At 41.0% G+C, this 10,665-nt stretch overlaps 1 protein-coding gene and 1 pseudogene across 1 annotated transcript; both read right to left on the bottom strand.

Annotated features, from left to right (window-relative positions):
* Positions 1-594: 594 nt before the first annotated feature.
* Positions 595-5,580, bottom strand: LOC139656158 (extracellular calcium-sensing receptor-like; annotated as a pseudogene).
* Positions 5,581-7,198: 1,618 nt separating this feature from the next.
* olfcj1 (olfactory receptor C family, j1) lies at positions 7,199-10,584 on the bottom strand. The gene is made up of 6 exons (XM_071533663.1): positions 10,379-10,584; positions 9,923-10,208; positions 8,884-9,708; positions 8,566-8,796; positions 8,245-8,368; positions 7,199-8,112 (listed from the first exon to the last, which is right to left on the bottom strand). The coding sequence occupies exons 1-6, from the start codon at positions 10,582-10,584 to the stop codon at positions 7,199-7,201; spliced, it is 2,586 nt and encodes an 861-aa protein (XP_071389764.1).
* Positions 10,585-10,665: the final 81 nt, after the last annotated feature.

Here is a 10,665-nt window from a genome sequence, read left to right as displayed (position 1 = left end):
TTTTTGTCTGTTTAGGACACTGAAGAGAAATATCTCATTCACATGACACAAATGTCACTGATGTTTTTAATGTATTCATGAGTGTCATCCTGGGGAGAAGATATACTGTTTCTCCCTTTGCTATGACACAATATAAAACAATACAATACAATAAATAATTAATAAATACAATAATGTATTGTCCCAAAGAAACTTCAATTTGCAATGATGAGCACAGAAAGAAAATCACTACTCATTATATCTAATTAGTGATATGTATATTTTTAAATATTTTATACCTATGTCACTCAAATATTGTGAATGAAGAAACTGTAGTAAATTTCAATGGCTGACATTCTGACTGACAAGTGTAAAATAGATCATTTGTTCTTCAATAAAATGAAAAAAAAAGAAAAAAAAAAGGCATTGGGTTTGCAAGTGCTAGTTTGCCAGTCTGTGTGAGAAATGAATCTCAACAACAACATGTATTAATGATTTGGATTAATGTCAATGACAGCAACCACAGTTAATTATAATAGTATTGCATTCATGCATAAAATATTTTTTATTGAAACAAAGTTCTTGTCATTCTACTATGCCTATTAAATACACTCGTCATGATGATTTTGATGGCATTTTACCCATCATATTCTTTTTTGTATTCTTCTCTGGCTTCAATAAGATTATGTAACATTTTGGAATAAAAATACAGATTAGCAGTCCAAAACTGGAGGCCAGAATTGCAAATATTTCCACAGCAACACTGAACTTCCCTGGAGAGCTGACATATGCAGGGATAAAGGTGATCCAGACCGCACAGAATATCAGCATGCTGAAGGTGATAAATTTGGCTTCATTGAAATTATCAGGCAGTTTCCGAGCCAGAAAAGCTAGAAAGAAACATAACATAGCCAGGAGTCCTATATACCCCAACACAGCCCAGAAGCCTACAGCTGAGCCTAATGCACATTCTAGGATGATTTTGTCTTTAAAGTGTTTAAAATTCTTGAAAGGAAAAGGAGGAGAGATAGTTAGCCAAAGTATACAAATCAGGACCTGTATGAGAGTGAAAGCCAGAACACTGAGTCTCTGCTGAGGAGGGCCGAACCATTTCATGACATTACTCCCTGGAAGTGTAGCCCTGAAGGCCATTAAGACCACTATAGTTTTCCCCAGAACACAGGAGATGCAGAGGACAAAGGTGATCCCAAATGCTGTATGTCGCAGCATACAGGACCACTCAGAGGGCTGGCCGATGAAGGTCAGAGAACACAGGAAACATAGAGCCAGGGAGAAGAGCAGCAGGAAGCTCAGCTCAGAGTTGTTGGCCTTGACTATGGGGGTGTTCCTGTATCTGAAGAAAATGAAAGCCACGATAGCAGTCATGCAAGTTCCTAACAGGGACGACGCCGTAAGCAGTGCCCCCATTATCTCTTTATATGATAGAAACTCTGTGTCCTTCTTCTCGCAGTCATCTCTTTTCTCGTTTGACCAGAATTCAGGATGGCATCGCACACAGGTGACTGAATCTGCAAGTTAAAATCAAAACAGATATTAGATTTGCTGAGTAACTCTCTGTTGCATCTGTATTTTTTATTTCTTCCTAGGCAGGTAGACTGTTCACTATATGACCACCAGATAGCTATGTATAGAAAGGAGCCATGACCATGCCTTGACAGCTACATTGCACATTTGTGAATACTAATTAAATTCTTTTGTGAAAAAACTCTTCCCTAGGGGCAGGGGACAGCTGCCACTAACTCGGGGGGTTCACGGTGGTCACCCCTTTGGCTCCCCCTTGCAGAGTTGTAACTTTACTGACCTATGTAAGTTAGTATTAATGCTTTAATATGAGCTATCAAACTAGTGTTACAGCCAGCAAGTGAGCTATCAGTAGCTATTAACTGAGATTATTTTTTTGAGTCGCTGTTGAGTGACTTATCTTCTAAAACCTAGAGTCTTTGCTATTAATTAACAACTAACCAACCTGAGAGCCTTAAGCTAGCAGTAGCTATGAATTTGTGGTTTTCTTTTTTAGCTGTGGGGGTTGGGTTATTCGATATCACAAAAAATATTGCAATATTCACAAAATATTGCAATATTCACAAAATATTGCGACATTCGATAATATCGAATATCAGCCCAAAGCCAAATGCCTTCCCTTGTATTTAATCTCTATTGATCCCAAAGTTGCATTGTTTGTTTATATCTGTTGATCCAAAGTTGCATTGGCATGAGTGACGGCTTGTCGGACAGATTTGTATTGATTAGATGTAATTTATGCTCTTGCCCTTTCTTTATTGGCAGTTTTTCCTGTTGTTTATTTTTATTCACCCCAGAATCATATTGAGATGTGTGATGACTCATTGAACTCATGAGAACATTTCCTGTACATTGTTGATTTAATTCTCCTTCTCCCTTTAATTCTCCTTCCCCCTTTCCTGATTGGCTGGTTCTTGATTAACTATATCTATTGATTCCTGAAGCCACATAAACTGGAAAAGGAAACCAATACAGAGATGTTATATTCCAGTGATTGAAAGTTTTTATATACCCAGGATTTCAACTACTTGCTCAGTAATTTGTAATTACTAATATTATGTACCTGTGCTACAAGCTGACATTAAGGTCCTGGTGGTAGGCCAAGTGTGATAATCTTGGCCATGCAAGAAATAGTGTATATTTGACGAAGGGGAGAAAATTATTTATAAATAAGGAGGGAGCATGTACTTATTTACATAATTAATTAATTCAGAATTTTACACCCGATGTATGCTTGGATAGGTTCCAGCCCCCTGTGACCCTGAAAATGATTAAGCAGGTAGAGAAAATGAATAAATGAATGATGCATATTAGTTGTTAGTTATCTACAATTAACTAATTTACACGTTACAGTATAGTCACATAATGCTACTATGCTTTAACTCAACCATTTTCTATGTTTCAGAACAAGACTTCACAGTACTACCAAATTTGATATTCAAATGCACTGATGATTAACTCCATTTTTGCTATGAATTGTACTGTATATCAACATTTAAATACTGGGGTTATATTTGAATATTTACTTGATTGCTGATATTGAATTTACAGGCTTTATCATCTGATCCATTAAATAATACTAGAGTACCTGTGGTGTTGCTGATTTCTCCCTCTGCACATGGATACAGTCATAGCAGCAGATGGGCTTTCCTTTCTGGAGGACCTTACGCGTTCCTGGGGGACAGCTCTCACTGCACACTGACACAGGCACCTGCATGAACAAAAAGCAGTATGAGATAGACAAAACATACGGGCTTTCACTTTGATATGCTGTTGTCTTTACAAGTCACCATTTGGAATTCTGATGAACTCGACATTACGATAAAATAATTCCGCATGTTAACAATTCATGAATGATACGGTAGCTCACCTGTTCTGAGTTCTCTGCCCAAATTAAGGACTTAGTGCGCAGATTTAGCTGTTTTTCTGCAGGTAAAGATGTGTCATAAAGGCCAACGGTGACAAACTCCACACTGCCATTTCGTTCGGCTGCCAGTTTATGATTTCATACTTTGCTGCTGGGTCTCCATTCTCATTAAAGTAAACTTCCTCCCCTCCTTTGTCTTGAACTGAGCCTTTTTTATGTGCTGCAAAATCTAAGTAGATAGATATTACTTTACTTATTCCATTAAATGTCAAACCACCTCGTATTAGCTCTGCAGAATGATGGACATGCAACAATTTATTCAACAATACCATTACAAATTCACAATTTTTTTCTGTTCATGTAAGAAGCACATAATATTAAACTTATCATTCAGCCTTCAGTGTTCAACTCACCGTGAATGGATCTGGCTGTACCTTGTTGGTACATATTTCTTTACAGCCAAGAATACTATGAAGTGCGTGGGCCACAGCATACACTCCTTTATAGAGATTGTTAAAGATGGGCATGAGTGACATATCAGTGAACATGTTTTGCTGCCCAGACAGATCTTCAGACCCTGTACAGTCTCTCTGATTCCCTTCTGAGCCCTTCGTCTGCTTGAACCTACAATCAAACATTGTCTCCCAGAACTCTGTGAACAATTCATTACTAGATGAATTGAGTGGCTTTACATCCAACATGAACGCTCTCATGCCTGTGACATGGGCCTTGGGGATGGACAGCCCTATAGCACCATCCAGGATGTGGTGTCCATTCATAGTTGCAGTGTAGGAATCAACAATCCAGGCCTCAGTGCCTACCCACTGGTACCCAGTCAGGTTGTGGTGGGCCAACTCATGTATTAGTATATCCAAATCCATGTGGGAGAGGAAAGTGACAATCACCTGGGAAGTGGAAGCTTTGATAATGTCAATTATTGCCTGTAATTTTTCTGGTGGATCTGTTCTAAAGAAGGATACAGAGTACTCTAGACAGATGCCCAGCTGTTGGGCCGTCTCTGTGAATATGGCCATGCCGTTATTGCCATAATCATCATTGGTTCTAATTGCCCCAACCCAAGTCCAGCCAAAGTGCTTGACCAACTGGGCCAGAGCTCTGCTCTGGTAGAAGTCACTGGGTATTGTTCTGAGGAAGGATGGGTACCGGACTTTGTCACTGAGACAAGCACAGGTGGCAAAGTGGCTGATCTAGGGAGTAGAAAGGAATGATATTCCCAAGATGAGGATGCAAATTCTAAAATTTTTACACAGGAAAACATAGAGCACATTAGCAGTAATTCTCTTAAAACTGCCTTTACTGTCAGAGAGTCAGACAAATTGCAGTATAATAATTATTATTGAGAAAAAAAAAATCAAACTGTGGCCATGGTCCATTACAGTACATGATTATACATTTGCTAAAAATCCTACCCACCAATGGGATATGAAAGGGTCCAATGACAGTGGATATAGCCATGCAAGGAGAGGAGGAGGTCTCTCCCATAATGGCCTGCACTTGGGCCGGTCTGGTGCAGGGTGCCTTGGAGGCTGCGGATATATCCTCATTACCATTAGCCAAGGCCAATGCCACCCTTACTCCCCTCGCAATGGAGCCACAGGAATCATAGATCTTGTAGCCCAGAAAGATGCCAGGCAGCAAGTCTGTGCTGTTGTTAATCTCCTCAATGGCAAAGAGCATAGCCTGAGCAAACTGGAACGCTCTGAAATTCAAACTTGACCCAGACAGTTATAAATAGTTGGTGTTACAGCCAGTATGTGCTTGAAATCGAAACAATAAAATAAAAAGTGAAACTAGTTGCTGATATATTAATATTTGAGCAAAGAGACAATATTTCTTATTTCATGACTCGGTATGATAATCTTGTTTATCCATTTTGTATATCTACCCATCTCTTCTAATTTTGTATCTTACTTATGCCAAACAGCTTGCTTCAGTATTTACCTTGTGCACTGCAGTGGCGGTGGTCTGCGCATATAGGTGTCCTGTCTGCCTTTCCAGCTGCTGTGGAAAGAGAAGATTCCACCCAAAATAATGTCCCCATTCTTAGACAGCTGGGGGTTCTCTGGCTCACCTATCTGCCGACACACCGGCTCCTCGGCCCCAGAGAGAGATGCCACCAGCACCAGCTGCAGAAGGGCCCAACCCTGCTCTGGCCACCTCTGGGTGGACATCATACTGTATCTAAGAGACAAACTGCGGGGGAGCAGCAGGTGCACCCTAACAGGAGCAGGGCAGAGCTTGCACCAGTATTTATAGATATTGGAAAAGCATGACAAATAGTAATGGAACAGTGATGATCCATCTCCACGACTCCACAGGGGGGACAGGACAGAGGAGGGAGGTGCAAAACTGGAAAGTTCTTAATGGGTTTTGGCAGTATTTTATGTAACTGTGGTATCTGACTGGAATATTCAGTCACATAAAATTGTGGTGTTTTCATTGAATATTTGAGGGTCTGATTGCACTAATTTGAAAAAATAATGGGGGATGAAGGAGCGATAAAGCCTAGAAAATTATATTTTAAACTGAAAAAAACAACTGTATTCCATAACATTCAGTCTTGCAAAAGATATTTTACCTGTACTGTAGATATACAAGTCATTAGATATTCCTGATTCAGGTATTAAAATAAATCCACAATGATGGGGTGTGAACAATATTATGATTCTTTGTGTTTAGGTTTAGGATGTCAGTGTCGAATCTGATGCTGCATTTGACCTTAAAATGGATACATCAGGGGCCTGATTTGGAGACAGGTCTTGTGATCAAATTTGAAACGAATGTAGCATTGTATGTCAAAATAGTTATCTATAAATGTTGGAGTTGACATGGAAAACTTCCATGAGAATTATATTTACACTGTTTGGTATTTTGGGGAATGTTGTCATCATGCAGTCAGGACTGCTGTCCTGCTGTTGATTCATATATGTTCACTCTACACACTATCCTGAGATTTTATCTTGCTAATATACCGTATTTGATCTGGGTTAGGTTTAGGGTTAGGGTTAGGTAAGTAAAGAGCTATCCCATGACCCTCACTGCTTCATCCGATGCCTCGGCAGTTATAGGGTTAGGGTTAAGTACAAGGTTGATGAGGAAGGATAGTGACAGACTGGGCCAAATCAAATATTTTATTTATGTTTATATTCCAAAGATTAATGTTTATATACTTTTTGATAACTTAAATCACACATCACCTAGTACATTTAATAAGTAGTTGATACATTCAGATAATTGTCTGCGTACTGTGTACTGCAAACCACAGTGTGTGTCTCTATGTGGGATTATTTTTGGAGGGGTTGGTGAAGTATGTCTATGTGCTTTTGACAGTTCTGTACTGTGCAATGTAGGTTCATGTGCAATGTGACATTTTTCATGGTTGTAAAAAAATATGTAAAAGAGTACACAAACAGTTTATTTAATATTTTAACATTCAATTAATTTATTACATGAGAAAATGTATAAATGTAAAATAAAAAAAACGAATAAAAAAAAAAACTATCCAAATAGACAACTATCAGAATTTTAAATAATGATACATAACCATTGTTTTGATATTCAATTATAAAGCTGCCCCGTTATATATTTATTTTATTTAAATGAAGAATTTCACTGTCAAGTCATCATCACCCTTTTCTTTGTGTTTAAAAATGGAATAAATCGATTTTTTAGTAACAACGAGACCTGAAAATTGTCATTGTCAAAAGTAGTTTTTCTTCAGAAGTCTTTCAATGTCTAAAGTCAGAAAAAACATCCAAGAAAAATTGCTATTGTTGGTTAATAAATTACTCATAGTGCCTTTGAGGTCATTTTACCCATCATATGTTTCTTCGTATTTTTCTCAGGTTTCAATAAAATAATGTAACACTTAGGCACAAAAATACAAAACAGCATTCCGTAGCTTGAAGCTAGAATTGCAAATATCTCAACGGCAACAGTGAACTTCCCAGGAGAGCTGACATACGCTGGGATAAAGGTGATCCAGACGGCACAGAATATCAGCATGCTGAAGGTGATGAATTTAGCTTCGTTGAAATTATCAGGCAACTTTCGAGCCAAAAAAGCGAGTACAAAACATAACATAGCCAGGAGTCCTATATACCCCAACACAGCCCAGAACCCTATAGGTGATCCTAAGGCACACTCTAAAATGATCTTTTCCTTATAGTGTTCCATATTCTTGAAGGGAAAGGGAGGGTTGATGGTTAGCCAAAGTATGCAAATCACAACTTGTATGAGAGTGAAAGCCAAAACACTCAGTCTCTGCTGAGGAGGGCCAAACCATTTCATGACATTACTGCCTGGAAGTGTAGCTTTGAAGGCCATTAACACCACTATAGTTTTGCCCAGAACACAAGAGATGCAGAGGACAAAGGTGATCCCAAATGCTGTGTGTCGCAGCATACAGGACCACTCAGAGGGCCGGCCAATGAAAGTTAAGGAACATAGGAAACACAGAGTCAAGGAGAAGAGCAGCAGGAAGCTCAGCTCAGAGTTGTTGGCCCTGACAATAGGAGTTTGCCTGTAGTGGAAAAATATCAGCGCTATAGTCATCGCCAGGCAGGCCCCGAAGACAGAAAAGGTTACCAACAGTATACCCATCAGTTCTCTGAAGGTGAGGAACTCAATAGCTTTCAAGTCACAGCTATCCCTGTCATCGTTGGACTTGTACTCAGGAGGGCATTTGTCACATTTCACTGCATCTGAAAGCATAAATATGTTTAAGCTGTACAGCACGCACATCCTCAGATACATCAGTAAAGTGCTGACAGTGATTTTGCCCAGCAGAAACATGATGAAGGCTAAAGTAAAGGCTAATAATCCTGCTGTCTCACTTGTACTGTTGCTAAACTCCCCGTCAGCACAGGTGATGCAATCAAAACAGCAGATAGGTTTGCCCTTCACAAAAGCCCGGCGAGTCCCTGGCAGGCAGCTCTCACTGCAAATAGACCTTGGCACCTGCATCACAGTGACAGCATCACACACACACGTTAAACTTCCACACTCACTCCTAATCCGATTCATGCACCAGACAATTAATGGGTTAGTTTTTGAAACCTGCATTCAGCGAAGTAAAGAAAGAATGTTACTAGCAATGAAAAGTGCTGCCAAAAGCTCATTAGCACAGACAGATGAAAACATCCACACTGACTTACCTCTGGCCGCTCTCCTGCCCAGATGGCTTTCACACCTGCCTTCATCTCAAACTGCTGACCCTCAGGCTGCGAGGCATCATAGTAACCGATTGTCTTGAAGAGTATGTAGCCTGTCTCATCCATCTGCCAGTTCACCAGTGCATAGCGTGCTGCTGGATCACCCATCTCATCAAAGAACACGTTTTCACCGATCTTAGTGGTGAAATTGACCCGGGTCAGGTAATGCAGCACCTGCAGTTAAACATTCATGTTGTTATTCACCCGTCGACTTCAACATATAGTTTTGATATAGCTACAGCATTTTATACATATGTTTACCTGCCACGGTTTTATGTTTTCCCTATCGGCACAAGTGTTGTTTTCAAAAGGCCCCTGTCCATCTTGGCAGGTAAACAGCAGGTGCAGTGCGTGGGCAACAGCATATGTGGCCTTGTAAACATTATTGAGCAGACTGGCATCTGAAACATCTGTGAAGCGTGAGTTTGTGTCCCACAGAGACTCCTCCCCGGTGCATGTTTTGACTGAACCCGGAGCTTGGGCCTCTGCTTGGGGAATCATGGTGCAGCTGAACACCGTCTCCCACAACTCCAGCAGTCCCTGGTCCCCCGGCCTGGTGGAGGGCCTGCTGCTGGCCAGGAACTCCTGCAGTCCGGGGATGTGAGCGTTGAGCGCGGCAAAGCCCACCGCCCCCTGGACCACGGCATAGTTTATTGGTGAGGCAATGTAGCGGTAAGTGATCCACCCCTCGCTGCCCACCCACTGCAGTCCTGTCACATTCTGAGTGTGAAGCTCTTTGATGAGAATGTCAAGGTCAGTGCCATCAGCAAATGCCACTATTACCTTAGAGGTAGACTTTTTAATGATGTCCACTACTTCCAGGAACCACTTCCTGGGGTCAGTTCTGTAAATGGCCACTGAGTATTCCACACACACACCTTCCTTTTCAGCTGCTTTCAGGAAGGTGGCCATGCCACCATTGCCATAGTCACTGTTGGTTCTTATAGCCCCGACCCAGGTCCAGCCAAAGTGCTTTACCAGCTTTGCCAGCGCTCTGCTCTGGTAGAGATCACTCGGTATGGTTCTGAAGAAAGAAGGATACTCTCTTCTATTGCTAAGACATGCACAAGTGGCTGAATGACTGATCTGAGACAAAAACAGAAGAGACAAATGTTGAATTTAGGTTATCTATCAGCAATTAGCTATTACAGTATAACAGATGTTGACTTCAAAGGCCAAACTGAATATGAATCATATAAGCATCAATGTATTTTCCTATTCCTTGTTCAAAAAACTCATTCACTTGAGAGTCCAAGTATGCAGAGAGAGCATTTTAGTCAATTCACTTACAATCACTTACCACAGGTATATGGAAGGGTCCCATGGTGCGTGCAATACCTATGGTAGAGGTGGACGTGGTTTCCCCTATGACGGCGTGTACAGTGGAGCTCTTGTCACAGCTGCCTTCACCCTTCTCATACCTATTCATCAGGTTGAGAGACGCTCTGACGGACAGAGGGATGCTGGGGCAGGAGTCAAAGATTCTGTAGCCCAGTGTTACTCCTGGCAGCAGATCTGAGCTGTTGTTGATCTCCTCTATGGCAAACATCATAGTATAGGCATACTGAAGCTCACCTGGGTCCAGTCTGCACAAAGTAGAGGGACCAAATCATAGAATCATGGAAAGGTTAAAAGCATTGAACATACATAAGGATAGACAGGGAATTCCACATCAAACACACATGGTTGGAGCAGCACAGGTTGTAGTTTGATTTATAATTACAGTTGTTGTTTTTTTTTTATACCCCTCTCTTACCCTTCACACTGGATGATTCCTGGGTTGACTTGGAGAGCTGGATTGACACTGACTGGGTTCTGATGGAACGAGAAAATGCCTCCGATGTTGATGTCTCCCTCCTGAGAAAACTGAGACAGTTCTTTGGTCCCATATGTTTGACACATAAGCTTCCCACCTCTGACAGCCAGCAGGGAGAGAAGTAGCAGGTCTGCTATCAGCAGCATAGCTGTCCCCCTGTATACTTACTACCCAAGGCCCGTTGATCAAACCCCTCAAGTCTGGGCATTTTATAAGGTGCTCCTTTT

The sequence above is a fragment of the Centroberyx affinis genome, unplaced genomic scaffold (assembly GCF_046629955.1).
Source record: "Centroberyx affinis isolate AG114_WGS23_722 - 3 ecotype Tasmania unplaced genomic scaffold, CSIRO-AGI_Caff_v1 ptg002390l_1, whole genome shotgun sequence".
Classification (NCBI taxonomy): Eukaryota; Metazoa; Chordata; class Actinopteri; order Beryciformes; family Berycidae; genus Centroberyx; species Centroberyx affinis.
The sequence above is the reverse complement of the archived record's forward strand: the minus strand, read 5'-3'. Positions and strand labels throughout refer to the sequence as shown.

What these genes read in the sequence shown, in the direction of transcription:
- olfcj1 (XM_071533663.1), bottom strand. Translation starts at nt 10,584, where the DNA reads ATGCTGCTGATAGCAGACCTGCTACTTCTCTCCCTGCTGGCTGTCAGA. An exon ending in GGAATCATCCAGTGTGAAGG is followed by an intron (nt 10,209 to 10,378) that starts GTAAGAGAGGGG and finishes TACTTTGTGCAG; the next exon opens with ACTGGACCCAGGTGAGCTTC. An exon ending in AAAACATAAAACCGTGGCAG is followed by an intron (nt 8,797 to 8,883) that starts GTAAACATATGT and finishes GTTTAACTGCAG; the next exon opens with GTGCTGCATTACCTGACCCG.